Genomic DNA, 21,631 nt, shown 5'->3' on the forward strand with positions numbered 1-21,631 from the left:
TCAAAGAAGCAGGTTGAATGATAAGAGAAAGAAAATGAAGAAGTAGGAGATGATGAAAGAGAGCAGAGCAATACGAAGAAAAAATGACGAAAAATATATTTTTTCTTCTCACTGGTGAAGGCTAGCGATACTGGCGAGACAAAGAGATGCTTTCATCATTGATTTTTCAGCCTTTGATTTCTATTTCATTCTCTGAAGAAAGTGAAGCAGAGAATATATGCAAATTTTTCCCAAGCTGGTTGAATGAAGTTACAACATTTATGCACTAATTTTACTTTATCCTTCATGCACTCAATAAAATAGAAAAAATAATATTCTTTCATTTACTTTTTAAATAACCAAATAGCCTCTAAATATTTATTTTATACTGTATTTATATTATATTATATTTACTTTATGGCCAATAAAAAAGCCTCTAAATATGTGATAGACCTTCTTGATTATTATTTTTTAAATCGTAAATGACGATGTACGCTTAGTAGAAAAGAACTACCATACGGATCCTTTCACTCAAATCCCACTTCGGTCTCCATCAGTCTTCGATTATGATTAATAATCGGTAGAGAGGAGGGAGTGCGAGAGGGAAAGAGAAGCGAATGGAGAGTTCCTCCCCGTCGGTGCCGTTTCCGCTGCTTCAGACGCCAGTGGAGGCAAATTACAGGGCTTGCACGATCCCTTACCGCTTCCTGTCGGACAATCCCCGAAAAGCGACGCCGATCGAGATCCAATGGATAGATCTTTTCTTGAACTCCGTGCCATCTTTCAGGTCAATATCTGATTAATCTCCAGAAACTCTATTATAGAATTAGTATGGAATTTGCCATCACTATGAGATCTGATTGTTTGTTGGATGAGCATATGATGAAGTAAACTGTAAAGGTTCAATGAGAGGCCTGTATTTGAATTACTTAATGAGCAGATGAGGCTGTTTAGTTGGATTTGATTTAAAGTACGTGCATTCACAAATCTGAAGTAAACCGAATGCTGTCAATTTGTCTGCAGGGGATTACTTTACACTTATCATAACTGAAGCAAACCAAATTTGTTTACTTTTTGTTCCATTAAAACTAAGTGACTCTACTTACATAGCAACTTCTTTTGAAAGTGATTAAAAAACTATTCCTCGCGATCTGAGACAATTGTAGAATTTGAGCTGAAATGTTAGCTCATGATGCCAGCATATCTAGTGGAGTCTTGTTGCCTTGTTCTAAATTAGTATGACTTAACAGTTTATTTGCAATACTAGATTAGTCTTAACCTTGAAGAGACGCTATCCAAAATGGTGAGCTATCCTTCAATAATACCATCATTTGGAAAAATAACTTTCGTATGCATTACTCTATTACTCTATGTTGGGTTGCCTATAAGGTTTTGAGTTGATAGATAAGCAATCTATAAAATTATCTGGTTTACATGATACTTATTGATGTGGCGCCCTTAAAAATTATTTGTAGAAGATTAATCCTAGACATACCATTAAGAGCGTTAATATTCATACTTCCATATTCTTCATGCATAACAATAGAACAAGACAATAGCCCCTGTTATTCGATAACATCAGATCACCTCAAAATTAATGGTATCAAGCCTATGTGAAGCAATAATAATCTTAATGCCCGAAACATCCATCTATCCAGTCAGTAGCTCAAAGGTATGATGGTCCAACTCCACTCTTAAAAAATAAGGTGTTTTGATCCTAAGTCCTCTGATAAGCCAAAAGTCTAAAATTTCCTTCAACTAGTTGCATTTTTATCCAATATAATTTTTAGAGATAAAATGTCTTTTCCATCCATCATCCACCTCATTGTAAGGGTTCTAAAACTTTTCATTTCTCACATACAACATTTAACATCATCTAAAGGAATCTTTTTCACACTCGTTGATTGACAACCTTATGGCCAACCAATGCTATATTCAAAACATTTTGAAATTTCTTTATTATTCATGTCAAACAAGGAATCTATTGACAAACTAAATGCTACAAGTTAGGCATCAGCCCCTCGACCTCTTAGTTAATAGAGAAACATGTCAGGAAAGTACATCTGCCCCTTTTCTTGAAGATTACACATGATGAATGGAAGAGTGGAAACATGAAATCATATGCCTTCTTTGGGAATCTTGTCAAATGGGATTATCATTTTGTAATGCTCTCATAATTATTTTCCTTTCAACAATGGAGTATTAAGAATTGTTAACCTTAGAACTCCTATTTGGCAGCATCACACCATCAAAGCGAGGCTCCGTCATCTTCTCCACCTCAATCATGGGATGAATATTTACTTGATGATGCTAGCTCAGTTAACCACCTTCAATAAATTAGGTGATTCCTAATACTCCAAATATCACTAATGAAGAAGTAAACATACTTTTGTCATGAAATGAAGGTCATTTACATGCCCATGCATAATGTTAGTTGCAATGCCTCATTGCTAAATGTGCTTATGTTTTTTTGTGTGGCGGATTGGTCCATATATCTCTATGCATATATGGACCATTTTTGAACAATTATGCATATTCAACAAGCAACAAATTCACTTCTTGTTGAGTATTACCTTATAATTAAGAGATAAGCCCAAATACTTCATCATAGTGCCATGAATACCTTTGTTGAGTTGGACAAAGTCTTTTTTTTGATAGATTCATTACTAACATAAGGATTATCAAAGATTTTAAATTATTTGGCATCCATTAAAAATAGGGAGAATCCATAAATGACAAATTAATACATTTTTAGCTGACATCGAATTGATTTCGGGAGAGTTAATTCTAAACTTTTATTGCAGTCTTTCTTGGAGGGTTTTGCTTTATACCATCCTATGTAGAAATGTTTTATAATTTCATAGAATTCATTTGATGTATTGATTACACTGTAGCAAAACTAGCAATATAAAGATCATACTTTTTCTCAATAGTTTTAACAAAGGAATGTAGAGGCACACTACTTAATACCTCTTATTTTAATTTCTTATTTGCAATACAATGATAAAAACAATAATAAGCCTTTATCCCACTCGGTGGGGTCAGCTATATGAATTATTTTTCTCCATTGTGTCCTATTTAAAAAATATTTTTAATACTTTCTAACAAAATCTTTTTAGGTCTATCTCAACCTATTTTAATATAGACCAGATCTAATACATCTACTCTTGTAACATGATCATCTGAAGGCTAACATTTTATGTGACCAACCATCTAAAGAAACTCGCTCTATTCTTATCTGCCACTGGAGCCACTCCATCCTTTTTGTTTACATACACTTTTGCATTCTATCTCTAAGTGTAAAGCCACTCATCCGCCCAAGCATCACAACACTACTTAAATTTTTGCTTTTCTTTTAATGGTCAATATTCTGCACCATAAAACTTTGCAGGTCTCATCACCATCTTATTACATTTTTTGCTTAACTTTGAGGGATACTTTTCTATCATAGAATAAACCTGATGTATTCCTCCACTTTAACCGTTCAACATGAATTCTACTAATAATATCCTAATCTAGTTTACCATCTTTTTGAACACTAGACCCTCAATATTTAAAACATGTACTCTTTTTAATGACTTGATCACCCAATATCACAATCTCACAACTAGATCTATTACCACTAAAACTATACTCCTTGTATTCGATTTTAGATCTACTCAAATGAAAATCATTCGATTCTAAGGTTGACCTTTGTAATTCAAGTTTCTCATCAACTTCCTCTCTAGTCTTATCAGCAAGAAGAATATTATCAACAAAAAGCATTTGCCAAGGTACATCCTCTTGCAAATGTCTTGTAAGAATATTTATTACTAAAGCAAAATGATATGGCTTAAAGGTGAACTTTGATGTAATCCTAGTGAAATAGGAAAATACTTGGTCAAACTACCTTGTTTTGAACACAAGTAGTAACTTTGTATAAATATCCTTAATGGCTTGAATATAAAGATTTGTATTATCAAGAAATCATGCAGTCTAATTTGCAAAATATGTGGAATGATTTTTCCTATATTCTATAGATTATTAGGATTTGTGAGAATTAATCTGACACGTATTAGTGTTTTTTAATTTAAGTATGATTTTTCTAATGTTAAATAGATTTAAATTGATTTTGAATTTAGGAAAGGTCATATGGTTTGATCTTTCTTTCGAACCCTATGAAATTATAACCAAATGTCTTGCGTGACCTAAAGAACAAAGCATAAGATTTGTAAGCCATCAAGGTTCATTTAATTTGAGCCATTCCTATCATTTCTTTTGAATCAATTTGCTAACTTCTGTATCTGAGTGTCTTCTTGGGGAAACACTTCTCAGGGTGGATTCACCTTTTCTTTGCATGTTTATGTTTAAGAAAGAAGTTATTATTGTAAATGACACATCCTAAAAAACTCTACCAACAATAATTTTTTCCTGGTATGCAACTATTATGAAAAAAGAATTAGGGGGCATCCTTATTGAAGAGATGCATCACCGAATGTGCATTGAATCTTAGAACTAATTTCATTACAAGATGCACGTGTTTTCCATCCCAATGGTAAGGATGTCCCTATGTTTTTGTTTTCTCCTGATTATAAGTTGATGTTTCAATCAATTTTAGTTTCTGTACATGTTCTTTGTTCTACTGTAGTTGTCCATTTATAAGTAACTGCTTCTATTACTAGTATTTAATCATTCACTTGTTTCAAAAGGGAGGTGTGATTCCATGTTTGTAATGGGCTTTGATGCAGGCAGCGGGCTGAGAATGATCCTACAGTAATTGATGCACCAGAAAAAGCTGAAAAGTTTGCTCGGAGGTATACGCTACATTATATTGATGCATTTCAATGCGCCTTTGATTCTATAAAGAGATGAAACTTTGATCTCATATAATTGACATGCCTATGCTTAGATATGGATGAGTAAGTGCGTTAGTTTAAAGTGCCAATAGAGGAGGTGGTGAATTGGGGGTATGCTTTTCAAACTTAAAATTTTCTTTTAAAATTCAACTAATCCCCACACAATGAACACAAGAGATGTAATGCACAAAGTAAAAATATAAACTACTTTTTATGATATGCACAATAGGATATAAATAAGTTAAACTAAACCCATATATATTAACAATATAGTACTATATGTAAGTGCATATGTAGTAAATTTATTAAATCATAGAAGCTATAAGTCAATGAACAATTTCTGAAGCCTACAACAAATGTCAACAAGATATATAAAGGTGATGATATATTTATAGTTCTATGCTAAGTATAATGAATTTTTTAGAGCACAAATATAAATGTTGCACTTGCACAAAAACATATGAATATTCAATAATTGGATCAGCACACAACTATGTAAAGTAGTTGACTAGCTCTAATGACACAGAATTAATGAAAAGTATGATAATATAAAGTCCAATAACCGAAATATCGCAAGTAGGTAAGTAAAACAAATAGTAGTGTAAGTGATAAAAGTCAAATTAGAGAGAAAGTGGTTATAATAATATTTACGTGGTTTGGCCCATCTCGATCTTCATCAAACCTAAATATCCTCTCACTTTAGAGTTCCATCACCAATCACTCTTCACAAGTTGGTGTAGAAACCGTCACCACAAGGGAAAAACATGCTTACCTTTGTTATGGAAAATGCACCCCTTTAAATTAATGCTTAATTATACAAGAAATATATTCATTTGAAGTCTTCCAAGACTTTTGTGGTGTCTAAACTCTCTCTAGCAACTACAAGAATAATGCAATATATTGTAAAATAATAACAAAATATAAAAATCAATACATAGAAAAGTATGAAGGAGAAAAGTGTTTCTCTAATTGTAAAAAGATTTATGGAGGATGAATGCTTGATTAATGCTTGAAAAAACATAAACTTTAAGATAACATTCTCACTTTTAATTTCAAAAGGAGTGAATCATTATCTTATAATGCTTGAAATTAATAGGTAGTTATAGAAAAGTATATGTTTATAAAAAAACCTAAATTGAGTATTCCCAAATGGCTAGAGGTGGCATAGAATCTAATCCTAACGGATGTAAAAATTATTTGTTATTTTCCTGATCCGAACTTTGTAATGACCAGTAAAATAGATTATTATAACTAGTTGTTAATTAATGATAACCCACTAATAGTCTAACGATGACATGTATACCTATAGATATAAAACTCAATCACTGCCGCTTGGTATCTATTCATAAAAGATCTTTTAGTGATTAGAAAATGGTGTAATGGTGACGCTTAAAAGTGCTTAACAATGACTCATTGATTGACTAAGAAGCCTATAAATGTCACAGAATTATATAACAATGTATTTTATAATTTGTACCTAATATTTTGAAAATATTTTATGTGTTTCTTATTTAATTATAAAGATTTTTTTTTGAATTATCATGTTCATTATCCTCGATGCATTAGGGAAAACCATGCACTCAATCAAACAATTAAGATTCCAAGCACACATTAAACTAACTTTTTAAAATTAGTGGTAACGAGTTGAGGTGAGCTCGAGCCACCCTTAGTTTGAGCTTGAGCATGAGCTTAAGCTTAAGTTTAAGCTTAAGCTTGATTAATTAATTGAGTTTGAGCTTAATTTTATGAGTTAGAGTCAACTCACGAGCCAACTCATTTACAATAAAAGTGAAAAAATGTTTTTTATTCGAAAAATTCTTATAATAACATGATAAAAAATAAGAAATTGAATGAGAAATTATAAAAAAACACTTGAAATAAAGAAGAGGAATACAATCTTTAAGTATTTGTAGTAACTTCACACAATAATTATTGAATTTTTATATATTATAAGTATATTCCAAATCAAGTTGAGCTTGATTTGGCTCACGAGTTAGCTTAATTCGAGTATTCCCCCACCTAAAATCTTCATATACACACTTGAAGTATCTTTAGCTCATCTTCAAGTAGCAAATGCTCTAAGCTAACTTAGTGAAAAGATTAATCAACACCATGATTTAGCTATCATCTTAATAACAAGTGAGCACTTAGTAAACAATTAGATGACACTATACAAATTTTTTTATCATTAAATCACTAATGAGCTAATCCTAATGCATATGATATATACTAGGGCTTATGCAGTCAACAATCACATTTTATTTAACGAGACAACTCAATGTTGGTTAAAAAATAGATAAAATAATTAAAAGCACGTGCAATATTCCTTGCTAGATGCATAAAGAAAAATATAAATCCTCCTCTAATTACATGCATCTATCCAATATCACTTGAGAAATATATTAACATAAAACTTTACCCCCTCTTGACATTATCAAAAAGATTTATCATAATAAAGAAGTTGGTAACACCACTGATAATTTTTTCTCATAATTCTCCCTTTATTTGAAAAATATGTAAATGAAAGCAATTAAAAAATTTATGCTCTATGAAAGTTATAAAATGAATCTTATACCAATTTATAGAGGGCTAGCTTTAATAAATATAAGTATCAACCTTGAGTACATGTTTGTGATACCAATTATTATGGGGCCTTATGTTAGTGTTTCAAGAGCTAATATTGAGAAAGAGCTCTTTGTGGTGTAGAAATCTTAGGGGTGTAGGCATGGTATACACCCCTAATATGGGTATAGATTATTATAGTTTAAAAATTGTGGGATACTCTTTGAACCTGAGGTCCAATAAGGTGAGTTTAAAAATTTAGGATTTTTATAATATGGGGAAGTTAAGATTTTTGAAACACTTGAAAGTGGTTTGGGGATGAATATATTTTAGCTAGTGAAATGAAATCAAAAGATAAATCTTGTTTGGCTATATTGACACATTGCCCCAGTTCTTTAAAAATTTTTAAATGATGTGGATAGATCATTATAGTTAGTAAGGAAAAGAGTTAAAGGAGTAATAGAGGTAGAAATCTGCATAATATCTTCTGAACAAACATTTGAAAATGAATCCTCATCAAATTGGAAAATAGTATCTCGGCCACCCAGCCAAGGAAGGAGAGAAGTGTTGGAAAACACTCGCCAAATTTTTTTTTTTTCAATTTGCAATGCTAAATGTGCATAATTTATTGTCACCTTATAGGTTACAAAATGAAAATTTCAAATAACAAAAGGTATGGGATGATGTGAGGTTCCCTAAATCTTGGAGGTTGGTGGTGGGAGTGGCATGAGAAGGCATGGCCACTCCCTTGTTTCATTATGTGAGCAGATATATCTCCATTGGTCCCCAATAATTAATTTAAAATTTAAAAATGGATTAAGTGATCTGTATACATGAAGAACTGGAAATAACAAAAGGTATGGGATGATGTGAGGTTCCCTAAATCTTGGAGATTGGTGGTGGGAGTGGCATGACAAGGCATGGCCACTCCCTTGTTTCATTATGTGAGCAGATATATCTCCATTGGTCCCCAATATTTAATTTAAATTTAAAAAATGGATTAAGTGATCTGTATACATGAAGAACTGCACATATAAAATATATAGTAATATAGATAATCACAAAGTATCAAATTAGCAAAGTATTCAAGTATCAAAATACTTTATGATTTTGTTTCAACTTAAATGATATACAAGATACATCAATCCTTTTTGTAACATTCAAATTAGCATGTGGCTAATTATTATCAACTATAAACTCATGTTATGCTAAAATAAACGAATCCTAAAGCATGATACATATTAAGTTTTTAATATAGTAGCTAATCATGTCAAAGAAGAAAAATTTTTGTGAGCATATAAATTTGAAGTTTAACATTCACATCATGCATACAACCAACAGCTATCTAGCATAAATAAGAATGCGTGTTCAACATAAAGATCATATGCAGAAACAAAAATTCAGACATTCATGATAATAAATTATTTGCTATTATGTTATGATGTTAAGCTAATCTATGGACATGCATGAGAATAAAAATTGTTAGAATGTTACTAATGACTTGCATCATGCCATGCCTTTCATACTTAGGAATTTGGACATACACTTGAAACCGTTTCAAATCATTGGTGTGTTCTCCGAAGTTCACATTTATGTCTTACCCTCCATGAAGGCATAAATACATCAAATACTTACGTCTTAAAATATGGTACCAAAACTAGTTTGGTTCCACTTGAGTAATTTGTGCATTTGATTCATGTGTAGGTAATGAAGAATACAAAAAGGTGCCTTCTAGAGGACAAACATGTGATGATAAGTTAGTGTCAATTGTAGATTTTCTTAAAGCAAAAACATACGGAACGTATACAACTGTATTACAAAAATCATATTGGATATTATGGAAAAAATGGATTCTGGTTTGAGCGCAAACCATATGGTACCAACCAATTTGGAAACTTGTGATTGATGAGATTAAGGTCCCTATTTTTAGGCGCTTAATTGATGTTGTTTTAATGTGATATAATTCCATAGTCTATCGCATTGAAGATGTTTTTGTTGTAGCTAATTTTGTCCGTGTTTTGACTCCTAACTGCTATGTTTTCATTACTTTTTTTTTCCGTATCTATTATACATTATATTGGACTTTAAAATTTTGATATTATGTATTTGCTTATTTTTTGTTTAAGGTTGTATTAGGTGTATGTCCTTATCGTTTTCTAAATTGTATTTATATTGTATTGGTTTTTATGATTTTGATTAAGAATATTTTCTGTCCTCCATTGTTTCTCAACTTTCTTCATGGTATTGGAGCACAAGTTGCTCTATCCTATGTATATTCATTTACATGATCAAAAGCAGAAAGATCTCTGGAGGGCAAGTCTCCATGTCTGAAGTTACCTTTGATCTAGAGTTATCTATCTCTCAGCCCACCAATGAAACAGAGAACACCTTTATGCCAGTCAGAAGTTACAAGCTAAATGACCATTACTATGTATACTGGTCATAGTTAGTGGCAAAGATGAACATTTCATGGGATCAATGCCAACCCCATGAAAATGTAATCTAGAATACAAAACATGGAATCAAAGAATAACAGGGTAATGTAATGGTTCCTCAAATCTATGAATATTGATATGTGAGGGAATTTCTTACTCATTGTTACTTTCACCAATATTTAAAAAGTTGCTAAAGAAACTAACTCATAAAACAACAGCCTTCTGATGATTCGGTTAGGAGAGTAGATGTATTAGATATTGACTACGTTAAGAAAGGTAGAGGACTTAGAAAGACTTGGTTAGAAATTATTAGAAATAATAATTTTTTATTAGATTTAAATGAGAATTTAACTCTTAATAGGATACAATGAAGAAAAAAGATTCATGTAGCAGGCTTGCAGTTGTTATTGTTGGGACTAAACAATGATATTTTTAACATTCAAGGAAGAATTTCAGGCATAAAACCTTTTCGTAACACAAGGGAGATCTTTTCTGAGGTTTAGTTGTAAGAAAGTGAGAGGAGGGTAATGATGGGGCCATCACATCTCTTATAAACTAACAAATGGTCTACACCAATGGCTAACGATTTTAAAAAATTGTCACATGAATTCTGTGGGTTTCGAAAATTCGGCCCTGGCCTCCCCCGCTGCTTTTTGGGGGAGTTTTAAAGGATTATGTTCCCGGGTAAATTTTGGGAAGGCAGGTGGGTTTGTAGATAAGACACTACCCAGAGATTTCATCCTCATTTTGCGAGGACATTATAATCTAAGTTCTGGTTTCCTATATGTGTAAGCCCCTATAGTTAATTACCCCTCCCAGTAATGAGAGAGAACTTTCGATTAAGGCTAATCATTGATCAGATACATAGAGATACGTTATATCTGGCATATAGTAGCAGCATGAGTTTAGGCATTGAGAGTTTTATATTTAAAATTAGAAGTTTCACCATCTTACACTTAAACCAGATGGTGGGGGAATAGATGATGGACCCGATCAAGATCCCATGGTTTCGTCATCCTGGGTCATCGTGGTCCCTAGTTTACTTAGTCGGAGGAGGTAGTCGACCTAACCTGTTAGAAAGATCCTTGTCGGCAGCCATGGGTTGCTTCGTCCAAGGGGTACCTTGTAGACCTAGGATGAATATTTATCTAATGAGACAAATTTGAATCCACCTTAGCTGACAGAGGGCTTTGTGACCTATCAATTATATCCTATTGATTCATATCTCAAGGATTTGATGTCATTGGGGAGCATATGAGCTCTGGCCATGATCGTAATTTGGTGGTATCATTTGGCGACAAAACCACTTGGTTCAGAGAGACCTGGTTATAACCATTTACCTGCGGCATCATTTGGCGGCAAAATCGCCGGTTAGAGGACTCGTGCCACATTCTTACTGCAGTAGATAGTTTGAGAATGAATCCTAGTGATATTCTTGAACATATATTAGCTCTTTGTGAGCTTAAGCAATTTTCAATTTGTCTATCCCGGCTAACTGTTGCGGAGGGTGGATGGATTTTGCTTTAATTGTTTGATAAGTTTATTTCAATTTTAAACATTTTTTTTGTATTGGAATTTTTAAAGATTTTGAATGTTTGATAGATATTTTGATAGTATTTTGGATATCTGGAATTGACATCTCTGGTTGAGATTTTTATTCAACGCAACCATCATCAGAGTATATAACTTTCATTTGTGGATTGAACATTGTCGACTCTGTCAAGCTATTGACACAGGATTAAGTTTCGTAAACTTTATATCTTTAGTGATGAACCATTCATTTATTAGGCTTTGAACACATAATATGAATTATAAAATAGATAATTCAGTCGTCACCATAACTGAATATTTGTTCAATAGTTCAAGCCGTGTCGACTACTATCTCTCGTATAGGAGGATCAGGCTCGAACTCAGATTTATTTGTTCACCCGCACAGCATCTTTAAACATCACGTATATACCTGTAACACGCTCGTCGGGGCCCATGCGGGTGTATGATTACATATGCACTTCCTTGTGTTTATGTGTGTACATTTGTAGTGCATGTGTGGGGGCATTTTCAGGAAAATTTAACGTTAATCAACTGTTCGAATGATCAGCGTCCGGGCGTGCCCAATGCTCTATGTAGGAGCTCATTGACGCCTTCTGTCTGCTTGTACAAGTTTTGCAGATTTGGTGGCGTGTCGTCGTGGTGCACTGGGTCTCATTTGGGAATTTGTATACACCTTATGTGTGCTTTCATGGAAGTTACGGATCTGGTGTCGTGGAGTCGTGGTGCATTGGGTCTCGATCATTTGGGAATTTGTAAATACATTTTGTCTGCATGGGTGTTGCAGTTCCGATGGTGTGGTGTCATAGTGTGGGTATCCCATTGCTTCATACAGGTGGAATGTCTTGTACTATTTGTTGCTTTTCACTGGTGGATTGTAGTACACTAACGAATCTTCTGCTATGGTGTAGAGACTTGCATTTGTTGTATGTCATTCACCTTTACTTGCAAATGATCAATATATTTTATTGACATTGTATAGGGTTGACTGCAACGGTGATGTAATATCTATTTCCTTCCACTACACAGTTTGTAGGTGCTTGTATCTGTTCTTGATTTCCATATGTATGTTGATTGGTGAACTGCCACATTTACTTGCAGGTCTTCTAGTGCTTGTAAGAACTATTGCATGTATTTGCAATACAGTTGACATCGGTCATAAGGACTTCCACATTGACGATATATCGATCACTGTTGATTGTTATTAGGACAATCACTCGTATTGCAAGACTTATATCATCACCTCCTTAATTCATAGGTCGGCTGTTGCATGTAATTTAAACTTCCTACAGTTACTTATAGGAACTTATATTTGTCGTGGTTCGTCTTCAGCACTTTAGCTATCACTATTGGCATGTGCATTAATATGTCCACATGTAATTTGATATTGACCCTCGACTGAGCTACATTCGTTGACAATTTTTTCTTATTTGTTGCCCGACGAGTCACTACATATCGATCATTGCCACTTGTAAATGATATATTGTTACTTTCGCCACTATTCTCTTCATGTACACTGTGTGTTGACTTTCAGCATTTGTGAGTAATAAATGTGAGTAGCTTCTTAGATACGTCCAGACAAATCAAACCACTACTAAGGTTTTTTGTGATCAATTTATAACTATACCACACCTAACTTCTGATTGTCGCTGATCACTACATATGAGCAATTATACTAGGAGCCTTATTCATCATAAGGCTTTATTCATTCGATAAATTTTGTGTTGTTCTTGTATTTGATTTTCCCGTTGTTTGCATTAATGAACTGGTATTTTGCTTGTGTGATGATATTCATTTGAATGCATCCAGATGTATCGCATTGTCATTGTCACTGTATATCAAATTCAATTAAGCAATTAAACGCCTTAACACATCCTAAGACAACTTTTTAGAATCTTTATTAATACACTTAAAGCATCTTGATTTCCCTTGTTGAGCTCATTTTCAAGTTATAAGGGCTCAAAATTAGCCCAGTAAAAAAGAATCTTCATTTGCTTGGTTTCCTTAACGCTGGAGTGACCTATAGAACACTTAGGAAGTCACTAGATAACACACACAAGGTTCACTTTCATCAAATTACTAGTTAGTCAATCCTAATGCTAATGATCTACACTAAGGCGCATGGATCAATACTGCAATAATTAGATTCATTTTTCTACTTGTACACAATAGCTTTTATTACCTAGAAATGTAAAACCCTAAGGAAAAGTCTGTTTAAAATGCTTGCATTCTCTAAATTATTCCTAGAAATGCCTCTAAGCATCTGTATTATAACCCTAACAATGCAAAATAGCATCAACAACTTTGAATGTTTTGAGGCTTATCCGAAATTGAGGAAATCAAGCTCTTTTGGTCACAAGGGGAACATACACATGATCAAATCTTAACATTATGCATGATGACTTTAGTTCGTAATGTAGATCAAGTTTGCAGTTAGAATTTGGAAGCAACTTTAATCCTTACTATGGATCTAAGGCCTAATGTATGATCTAGTTAGTTCCAGGAACATGGTTAGCACATCATTTGATGTATGAGCATTGTTTCTGATTCTCTTATTTTATTTGCAACTTATCTTATCCTGATTATTACATAAGTTAATGACCCTAAATCAGAGCAGTCTTATGCTTTTGATGGGATTCTTTTGAGTAATAATGCTTAGGCAGATAGATGTTTCAAATCTTCTTTAGTTGGCAGAGGACTTTGGAAAAAAATTTATCGTCACTCCCCAAAATTCACTAGGATTCATGCAAGGCTTTGCAAATGAGAGCTTATGTAACTTTTCTTAGCTGTGACGGATTCCTTATACTTTTGCCATCATGTCATCTTTAATTTAATTTTGTGTTTTTTTATTTTCCTTTGATAACTCTTTGTACTCATATCATTTACTAGTCGAAAAATTATGCCTTATTAAAAAAAATTTCTTCATGAAATTTTATTTTATCTGATGTTGCTTATCTTTGTTTTGGGGCATGCGAAGATATACTGAAATTCTTGAAGACATGAAGAAAGATCCTGAGAGTCATGGTGGGCCACCAGATTGCATTGTAAGCAAGTCCTTATACAAGTCAGCTGATTATGGTTCTTTTTTTGTTTCTGTGCTTGATCATTGATATCTTTTATCAATTTTGTTTATGAGGTTGAAGATTGAAATTCTGATGTATGTTCATGTATGTTTTTCATTTCTAGCTTCTCTGCAGGCTTCGTGAGCAAGCACTAAGAGAATTGGGATTTAGAGATATATTTAAGAAAGTTAAGGTACATATGCATTATAAACCTTGATCGTTCCAGATCTTTTAGCATTTTGTATACATTAAAAGATTATAAAAATATGATCTAATCTGTATTAGGATGAGGAGAATGCAAAAGCTATATCACTTTTTGAAGATGTTGTAAGGAGGAATGATGCCATTGATGAGGGAAATCGTGTTGAAAACTTGATTCGGGGAGTACTGGCAGGAAATATATTTGATCTAGGCTCTGCGCAGGTATGAGTTTTCCTTGAAATGGCTATAAATACTAATGGTAAAACTTTCCATGGCACGTTTTTTAGGCCTCTGTAGATGTTATTATATGCTGCATATTCACTTGATGGTGAAAAACCCAATGCATGAAATTTTAAACATATGAAAAAGAAGTTTTTAAGGCTTGAGAGCTATGCCATAGTTTTAGTTTTAAGGTTGTTATCACAGAATACGTGATGCAACACACAAAAGGGCTTTTTTGTTTTAAAGCTTGAAGAGCATAGAAAGCCCATGCTTTAATTAATTGAAGCACATATCTCATAAGGAACCTTACATAGAGCTACTATCACTATGCTTCTCAAATGGATTACGCTGTTGCATCTGGGACGTTGAATTCGCTCAAGGAGAACCACTTGCACATAACTCGAGTGAATGCAATCGAAAACAACGGATTATGGACTCGAGTTGTGCAAAGTCACCCGAATTTCGCCTAAGGAAAATATTAATTCAAGGACCAAGAGGTGGATGAAAGCAAGACCTACATGGTTGTATCATGTTTGCTTGAGAGAAGATTATGCGTTCCAGGTGATCCTATTAATTGTGAAACATACTCCCCATACTAAAGTGCATCTATGCATGCTTACTACTTGAAGAATATAATATTAATTCTAATGTTACATGTTTTAGAATTAATTTAATGCTAATTTTAGGTATTGAAATCTCTTTACCATCTTTAAACTATCTTTATGGCAGGATTTGAGGACAAGAAGTGCCATTGTTGCATGAACATCTCTGTCTTTCTTGTCTTTTGTCTTCACATTCAATGAATTGCGAGAAGAAGTTTTCCATTAGAAAGTTTCTGAGGAAGGTGCAATCATTGTCTTTTTCATGGTTTTCTCAAATTTATAAAAGCCACAAGAAGCATTATGTTGAATTGATAAGAGATCACTAGCAGTCTCGAAAAAGACATTTTTGATAGTAGCATCTAGTCAGCTCGACATCGAAAAGGGGAGTTTGGTTGTCCTGAACTCTGGGTAATTGTTCATCCTTTTGGGTAAATTTTGTTGATGACAACCTTGGAGTTGGTAGTGTGGTTGGTTGTTGGTGTTAGATCTGGTGGCCATAAAATGCCAAAACTTTATTGGGAAGAAAATGTAAGTCGAGCGAACATACAGTAGTCCAAGCCCTTGCCATTCATTTGCAGGGTAGTTGCTTCAAAATAGTGTCGGCCTAGGCAATTCAATCATTGTTTGATAGGGGCAAGTTGATCTCTGTGAGGAGCTTGAACATTTTATGGTTTGGCTAGAACTAGCTAATGGTTATTATGAACGACCTAAAGATAATAGGATCCTGCCTTTGAATTGCTAATCTTCTAGCTTTGAGGCAGGAAAGAAGTTCTAGAGAGAGGAGGTCACCAGTGCTTAAGCCACTGAGCTATCCTGTAAACTTGAAGGTGTCTCTAAGATTTTGGTGGATGCAACATTCGTGCCTTCTCCTCTTTCATTTTTTTTTTCCTTATAGGCAAAGGAATGCTCCAGAAGTCAATGCTGGGTCAAGAGGCATTGGCCTACGGTTTGTAGATGTAATATGATAGGATTACCTCGAATAGAGTGCATTCAAAATATAACTCAATAGGACTAGGGTTTGACTGTCCTGTTCCAAATATTCTCTTGGAAAGAGGGCTTGGGTTAAGTCTTATCAACATAGTCCACATATCTTGTTAACTTAGACTCTCCTTTTTTATGGTGAAATTATTTGGTTACCTGTCTCTTGAGGTATGTTGTCATAGTGTTCCTTGAGATGGTGGTGTCATTCTATTTTCCAATGCTTATGATGAAGATTTATCTTTCTTTCTTTTTTATGGAATAGTGATAATTTGGGTTCTCTATGGGTACTTAGGCTTATGAAATTTTGGAATACTTTTGTTCCTAGAGTGGACTTTAGCTTTTGAGGCCTCATCTTCATTGTGGAATGTGAGGTCTTTCTAAAAAAGCTTATTCTATAAGATAGGATATTTTCATGACGGAAGCCTTCTCTTTGAGTCAAAAATAGGGTCATGCGGCATCTCAACAACTCTACTTCATCCAAAGATGAAGTCGAAAGCATTTGAGATTGTCAACTGCACGTCATCTTTCTTCATCCCTAGCCCTCTCATTTTCTATTTGATTTTTATTCTCTTGTGCTTTGTGAGATTGTTCATTTCATCTAACCTTCCTCCATTCCATTATAATTCTCTTCCTATGGTCCATTTTTCTTTTTGTTAATTCCATCCAAACTTTGTGCAGTATCATGGCAGTGTTTTCAGCCTTCACCCACTTGCTGCTGGTATAAGAGAGGCCTTTTTCAATAAAAGAAAAACTGAGAGGTGATGAGGCATTGATTTTAAGAGCGCTCATTATGCTCGATTTCAGTTGGATGACTTGTTATTTGCACATTTGGGTCTCCTAATTTTTATCTAACTCATCTTGAGAATACACGGAGATAGCAAGGACGGAGCCTTCCTTACACTTGATGCTCAATCAGGACAATTGGCATAAAGAGGATGACTCTTTTGTGGTTGATAATTGCGGTTGGTGATTTGTGAAAGAATGTGCTATGATATAGTTAGGTTTTGTCTTTACTATTCTTAATTTTTTTGCGTAAGTTATCATATTATTTCGAACATAACTTTATAAGTAAAAAGCTAAAATAGTCCCCCGGCTAATAACAAACTCTCAATTTAGTCCTAGACTTTTATAAGCCCCAATTTAGTTATCGTATTATTAGAAAATATTTTAATTTTGTCCCAAGGCTAAAAATTATAGTTAAAGGTAACTCCAATAATAAATGTGAGATCATTTTGAGTATTAGGGTGTATAGGAGATTATATTATTATTTTTATACTTTTTATCATTCATCTTATTAAAACAAATACCAAAATTATTTGGTTAACTTCCATTATGATTTTTGTATTTATTTTAATATGGTAAATGACATAAAATATATAAAAAAATATAATCTAATATATACCATAATACCCAAAATATTCTCACATATAACCATTGTGGTTGATTTTAACTATTATTTTTGAAATGGAGATCAAATTAGAATATTTTCTAATAGTCTGGGGATTAAATTGATCATCATAAAAGACTGACTAAATTGGATATTTACTAATATTCGGAGGACTATTTTAGCCTTTTACTCATAACTTTATGAATGAAAACTAATAAATGTTTTCATCAGTTCAATATCAAACAATGCTTTTATGTGAATATTATAGATCATGCTTTAATTTCACAACAAATAAACATGTTTGGGAAATCAAAGTGCAATCTTTATTTGCAAAGATTAGTATAATAAGTTGTAAAATAATCGTCGTCATCTTTCTAAAGTAGAATATAGGGTGACATGATAGACACAACAACACATCATAATTGCAAAAATTATGATACTACATGCCATGTGCACAATATTATATTTTATAAAAAATAAAATTAATACTCAACAACAAAGAATAGTTTCCTTGACAAAATTTCTACTAAAAAATATACACATTAACTTATTAAAACATACTTATAGTAAAAGATTAAAAGTCTATAGAAAAAAAAATTTACTAACAAAAATGACATTGAGAATGAAGATTTATGGTTAAACCCTAAATCTAGTTAATGGTTCCTTCAGAAAAATCTTATGATAAAATAGTAAAATTAAAAAAAAAAACACTAAAAAATAAGTCTATTTGGGATTTGCAAGTAGTTGGTGTCGAACTTGAAGCCGAGTCGTTGCTTGTTGAAGTCTTAGAAGTCAAAGTCAAAGCCAAAGCAGAAGGTGAAGATGAAGTCCTCGTCAAAGTTGAGCATTAATGTTGAGCACCTCGCTCTTGTATTATAGTTAAAGTTGTTTCCCGTCGAAGTTGAAGCAAGCCTCACTCGTATGTTAAAGTTGAAGTCATGCACAGGGAAGTCTTGTGTTGAGATGAGGTGGCGTTGCATCTAAAGTAGCTCAACATGCTCATTTTAGTTTCTATCATTGTAGTTGGTATAGAAGAAAAGGCAGATAGGCTAAGGCATAGGATTAAATTTTACTTGAATTCCATTGTTCACAATGCTCATGTTTTTGTATGTGTCTTAGTTGTAACATCGGCTCAACTGGTTTAGCTAAACTTACCTCTATTTAGTACAGAGAATAGAACAAAGAGCGGGAGGGAAGGATCGCGGTCCAGGCGGACCGCAAGCAAAGCCGCCCACGTGCGGGGACCTTCTTGGACAACTTGGATCGCACGGTCCAGTGGATTTCTACGTATGAAAGAAAGGTAGCGATTCCTTATGAAAAATAACCTCATTTCACACACTCCATTGGAATAAAACTCAAGTTAGAAATTTTGTACGAGTGAGAATATATAAGAGAAGAAGAAGCAGAAGGAAGGTATGTTATTTTTCAATCTCGTTCATTTTTCATGCAACTCCTTCATAATTTAAACTTAAGAATGGATTTATCTCTTTTTAAGGTAAAGAAGAAATTTGGGAGAGAAAGAAGATGAATTTTGTGTTGGATAATTTCTTTTGTTTGTGTAGGCTGCGAAAATTCGGCCCTAGACTCCCGGTTGTTTTTTAGCGGAGTTTTAACAGATTAAATTTCGGGGTAAATTTTTGGAAGGCAGATTAAGTTTGTAGATAAGACACTACACAAAGATTTCTCCCTTATTTTGCGCGGACTTTATGATTAGAGTTCTTGTTTCCTGTAGGCGCAAGCCCCTATAGTTAATTACCCCTCCTGATAATGAGAGAGAACTTTTGATTAAGGCTAGTCGTCAATTTGATATATAGAGAATACGTGTTATCTGGCTTATAATAGCAGCATGGGCTTAGGTTTTAAAAGTTTGATATTTAAAATGGAAATTTTACCATCTTACACTTAAAGCAGATGGTGGGGGAATGAATGATGGACCCGATCAAGATCCCATGGTTCCATCATCCCAGGCCATCATGATCCCTGGTCTACTTAGTCTGAGGAGGTAGTCGACACAACCTGATTGAAGGATCCTTGTCGGCTACTATGGGTTGCTTCGTCCAAGGGTATCTTGTAGACCCAAGGGGAATGTTTGTCTAAAGGGACAAATTTAAATCCACTTTAGCTAACAGAGGGCTTTGTGCCCTATCAATTATATCCTATTGATTTATATCTCAAGGATTTGATGCCATTTGGGAGCATACAGGCTCTGGCCATAATTGTAATGTAATGGTGCCATTTAGCGGCGAACCATCTGGTTCAAAAGGCCCCGATCATAACCGTTTATCCTGTGGTGCCATTTGGCAACAAAACCGCAGGTTAGAAGACACGTGCCACGTCCTTATTGGAAGGAGAATGTTTGAGAATGAATCCTAGTGATATTTTCGACCAGACTAAAATAGTTTTCAATTCTCCACCTCGACAAACCGTTGCAAAGGATGGATGGATTTTTACATTAAACATTTTGATGGATAATTTTAATTTTAAATATTTTGAACTTTGGAATTTCTAGAATTTTGGACTTTTTGAAGGTTTTGGTTTTTGAATTTGAATTTTGAATTTAGTGGGTATTTGGATGGAATTTTGAAATATTGGAATTAACCCCTCAGGTTGAGATTTTCTATCAACATGGCCATTATCGCGGTATATGAGGCTATTTGAATCTTTTGGAAGTTTTGGGGTATATGAAATGATTGGAGTTAACCCCCTCCGGTTGAGATCTACGTTCAACATGACCATCATCGGGGTAGTTATGGAAAAGTTCTTATTTGGATTGAATCTTGTCGACTCTGTCAACTTGCTGACAAAGGATTAAGTTTATAGGATTTATTTTTTTGCTGATGAACTTCTTTTGTCTTATACCTTGAAAGTCTTATATGGACGTATAAAACAGATATTATGGTCGACACCTTGACCATATATATGCTTGATAATTCGAGCAACATCGACTCCTATCTATCCATATAGAAGGATCGGGCTCGAACTTGGATTCACTTGTTGACCTACGCAGCATCCTTAGACGTCACGTGTGTACCCATAACACGCTCGCTGGGGCCCATGCGGGTGTATGATTATTCAAGCCCTTTTGTGTACTTGTGTATACATATTACAGTGCATGTACGGGGGCATTTTTGGTATATCTAATTCTGATCAACAAAATAATTACTTGATCTGGCTTTCTTGTCCTAGAACTCATGTAGAAATTGATAGGAAACTACCTATTGATGTCTTCGTCCTCATTTTTTTGGTGTCAGCTTAAATAAAGAATAAATCATTTCAACATTGGATGACTGTGTCCTTGCTGATGCCATATATTTTCAAAATAAGTGGCCACTACCTTGAACTAGCGACTGTAGCAATTGAAGGCACATCGGTCCATTCATCACGCCCATTGTGTGTTGACCTTTGTTGACCTCCGGATCAAAGCCAAAAGAAAACAAAAAATGTATAATAGAGCATACCTTATCCAAGGGATCCTCGAAATCTGCCCGATATGCTGCCTGAAATCCCGCCGAGGCATTGCTCCTTCGGCGCCGCTCACATCGATTCCCAGGAATCCTGCGACGTCGCCTCGATCGGACCTCACGCGCGTCGTTAAATACCAAGCCCGTGGAAGCCTTCGGGATTGCTCTTCTCCCGAATCCTTCTTCCTCTGTCCGACTCCACGCGATCTCTCCTCTCCCGTTCGCCTCTTCCCGCACGCAGAGCTCCAGCTCTCGACTCCAAGCCCCCATTTGACCTCCAGCAAAGAGAAGCCGAGAGAGAGAGAGAGTCAAGATCGGGATGTAGAGTTTAATTAAACAACTCTATTCCCTCGCGT

The 21,631-nt window shown here is 34.2% G+C and overlaps 1 protein-coding gene across 1 annotated transcript; it reads left to right on the plus strand.

The window, feature by feature from the left end:
* Positions 1–474: 474 nt before the first annotated feature.
* Positions 475–14,866, plus strand: LOC110100756 (uncharacterized protein At2g17340-like). Its single transcript, XM_020828404.2, has 5 exons — positions 475–766; positions 4,707–4,772; positions 14,337–14,403; positions 14,546–14,614; positions 14,707–14,866. The coding sequence occupies exons 1-5, from the start codon at positions 597–599 to the stop codon at positions 14,848–14,850; spliced, it is 516 nt and encodes a 171-aa protein (XP_020684063.1). The 5' UTR covers positions 475–596; the 3' UTR covers positions 14,851–14,866.
* Positions 14,867–21,631: the final 6,765 nt, after the last annotated feature.

Source organism: Dendrobium catenatum, unplaced genomic scaffold (assembly GCF_001605985.2).
Source record: "Dendrobium catenatum unplaced genomic scaffold, ASM160598v2 fragScaff_scaffold_28, whole genome shotgun sequence".
Lineage (NCBI taxonomy): Eukaryota > Viridiplantae > Streptophyta > Magnoliopsida > Asparagales > Orchidaceae > Dendrobium > Dendrobium catenatum.

Excerpts from the sequence above, each read along its gene's own strand:
- LOC110100756 (XM_020828404.2), top strand. The coding sequence starts at position 597 with ATGGAGAGTTCCTCCCCGTCGGTGCCGTTTCCGCTGCTTCAGACGCCA. Across the intron at positions 4,773-14,336 it reads GCTGAAAAGTTTGCTCGGAG|ATATACTGAAATTCTTGAAG; the intron begins GTATACGCTACA and ends GGGCATGCGAAG. Across the intron at positions 14,615-14,706 it reads ATATATTTAAGAAAGTTAAG|GATGAGGAGAATGCAAAAGC; the intron begins GTACATATGCAT and ends AATCTGTATTAG.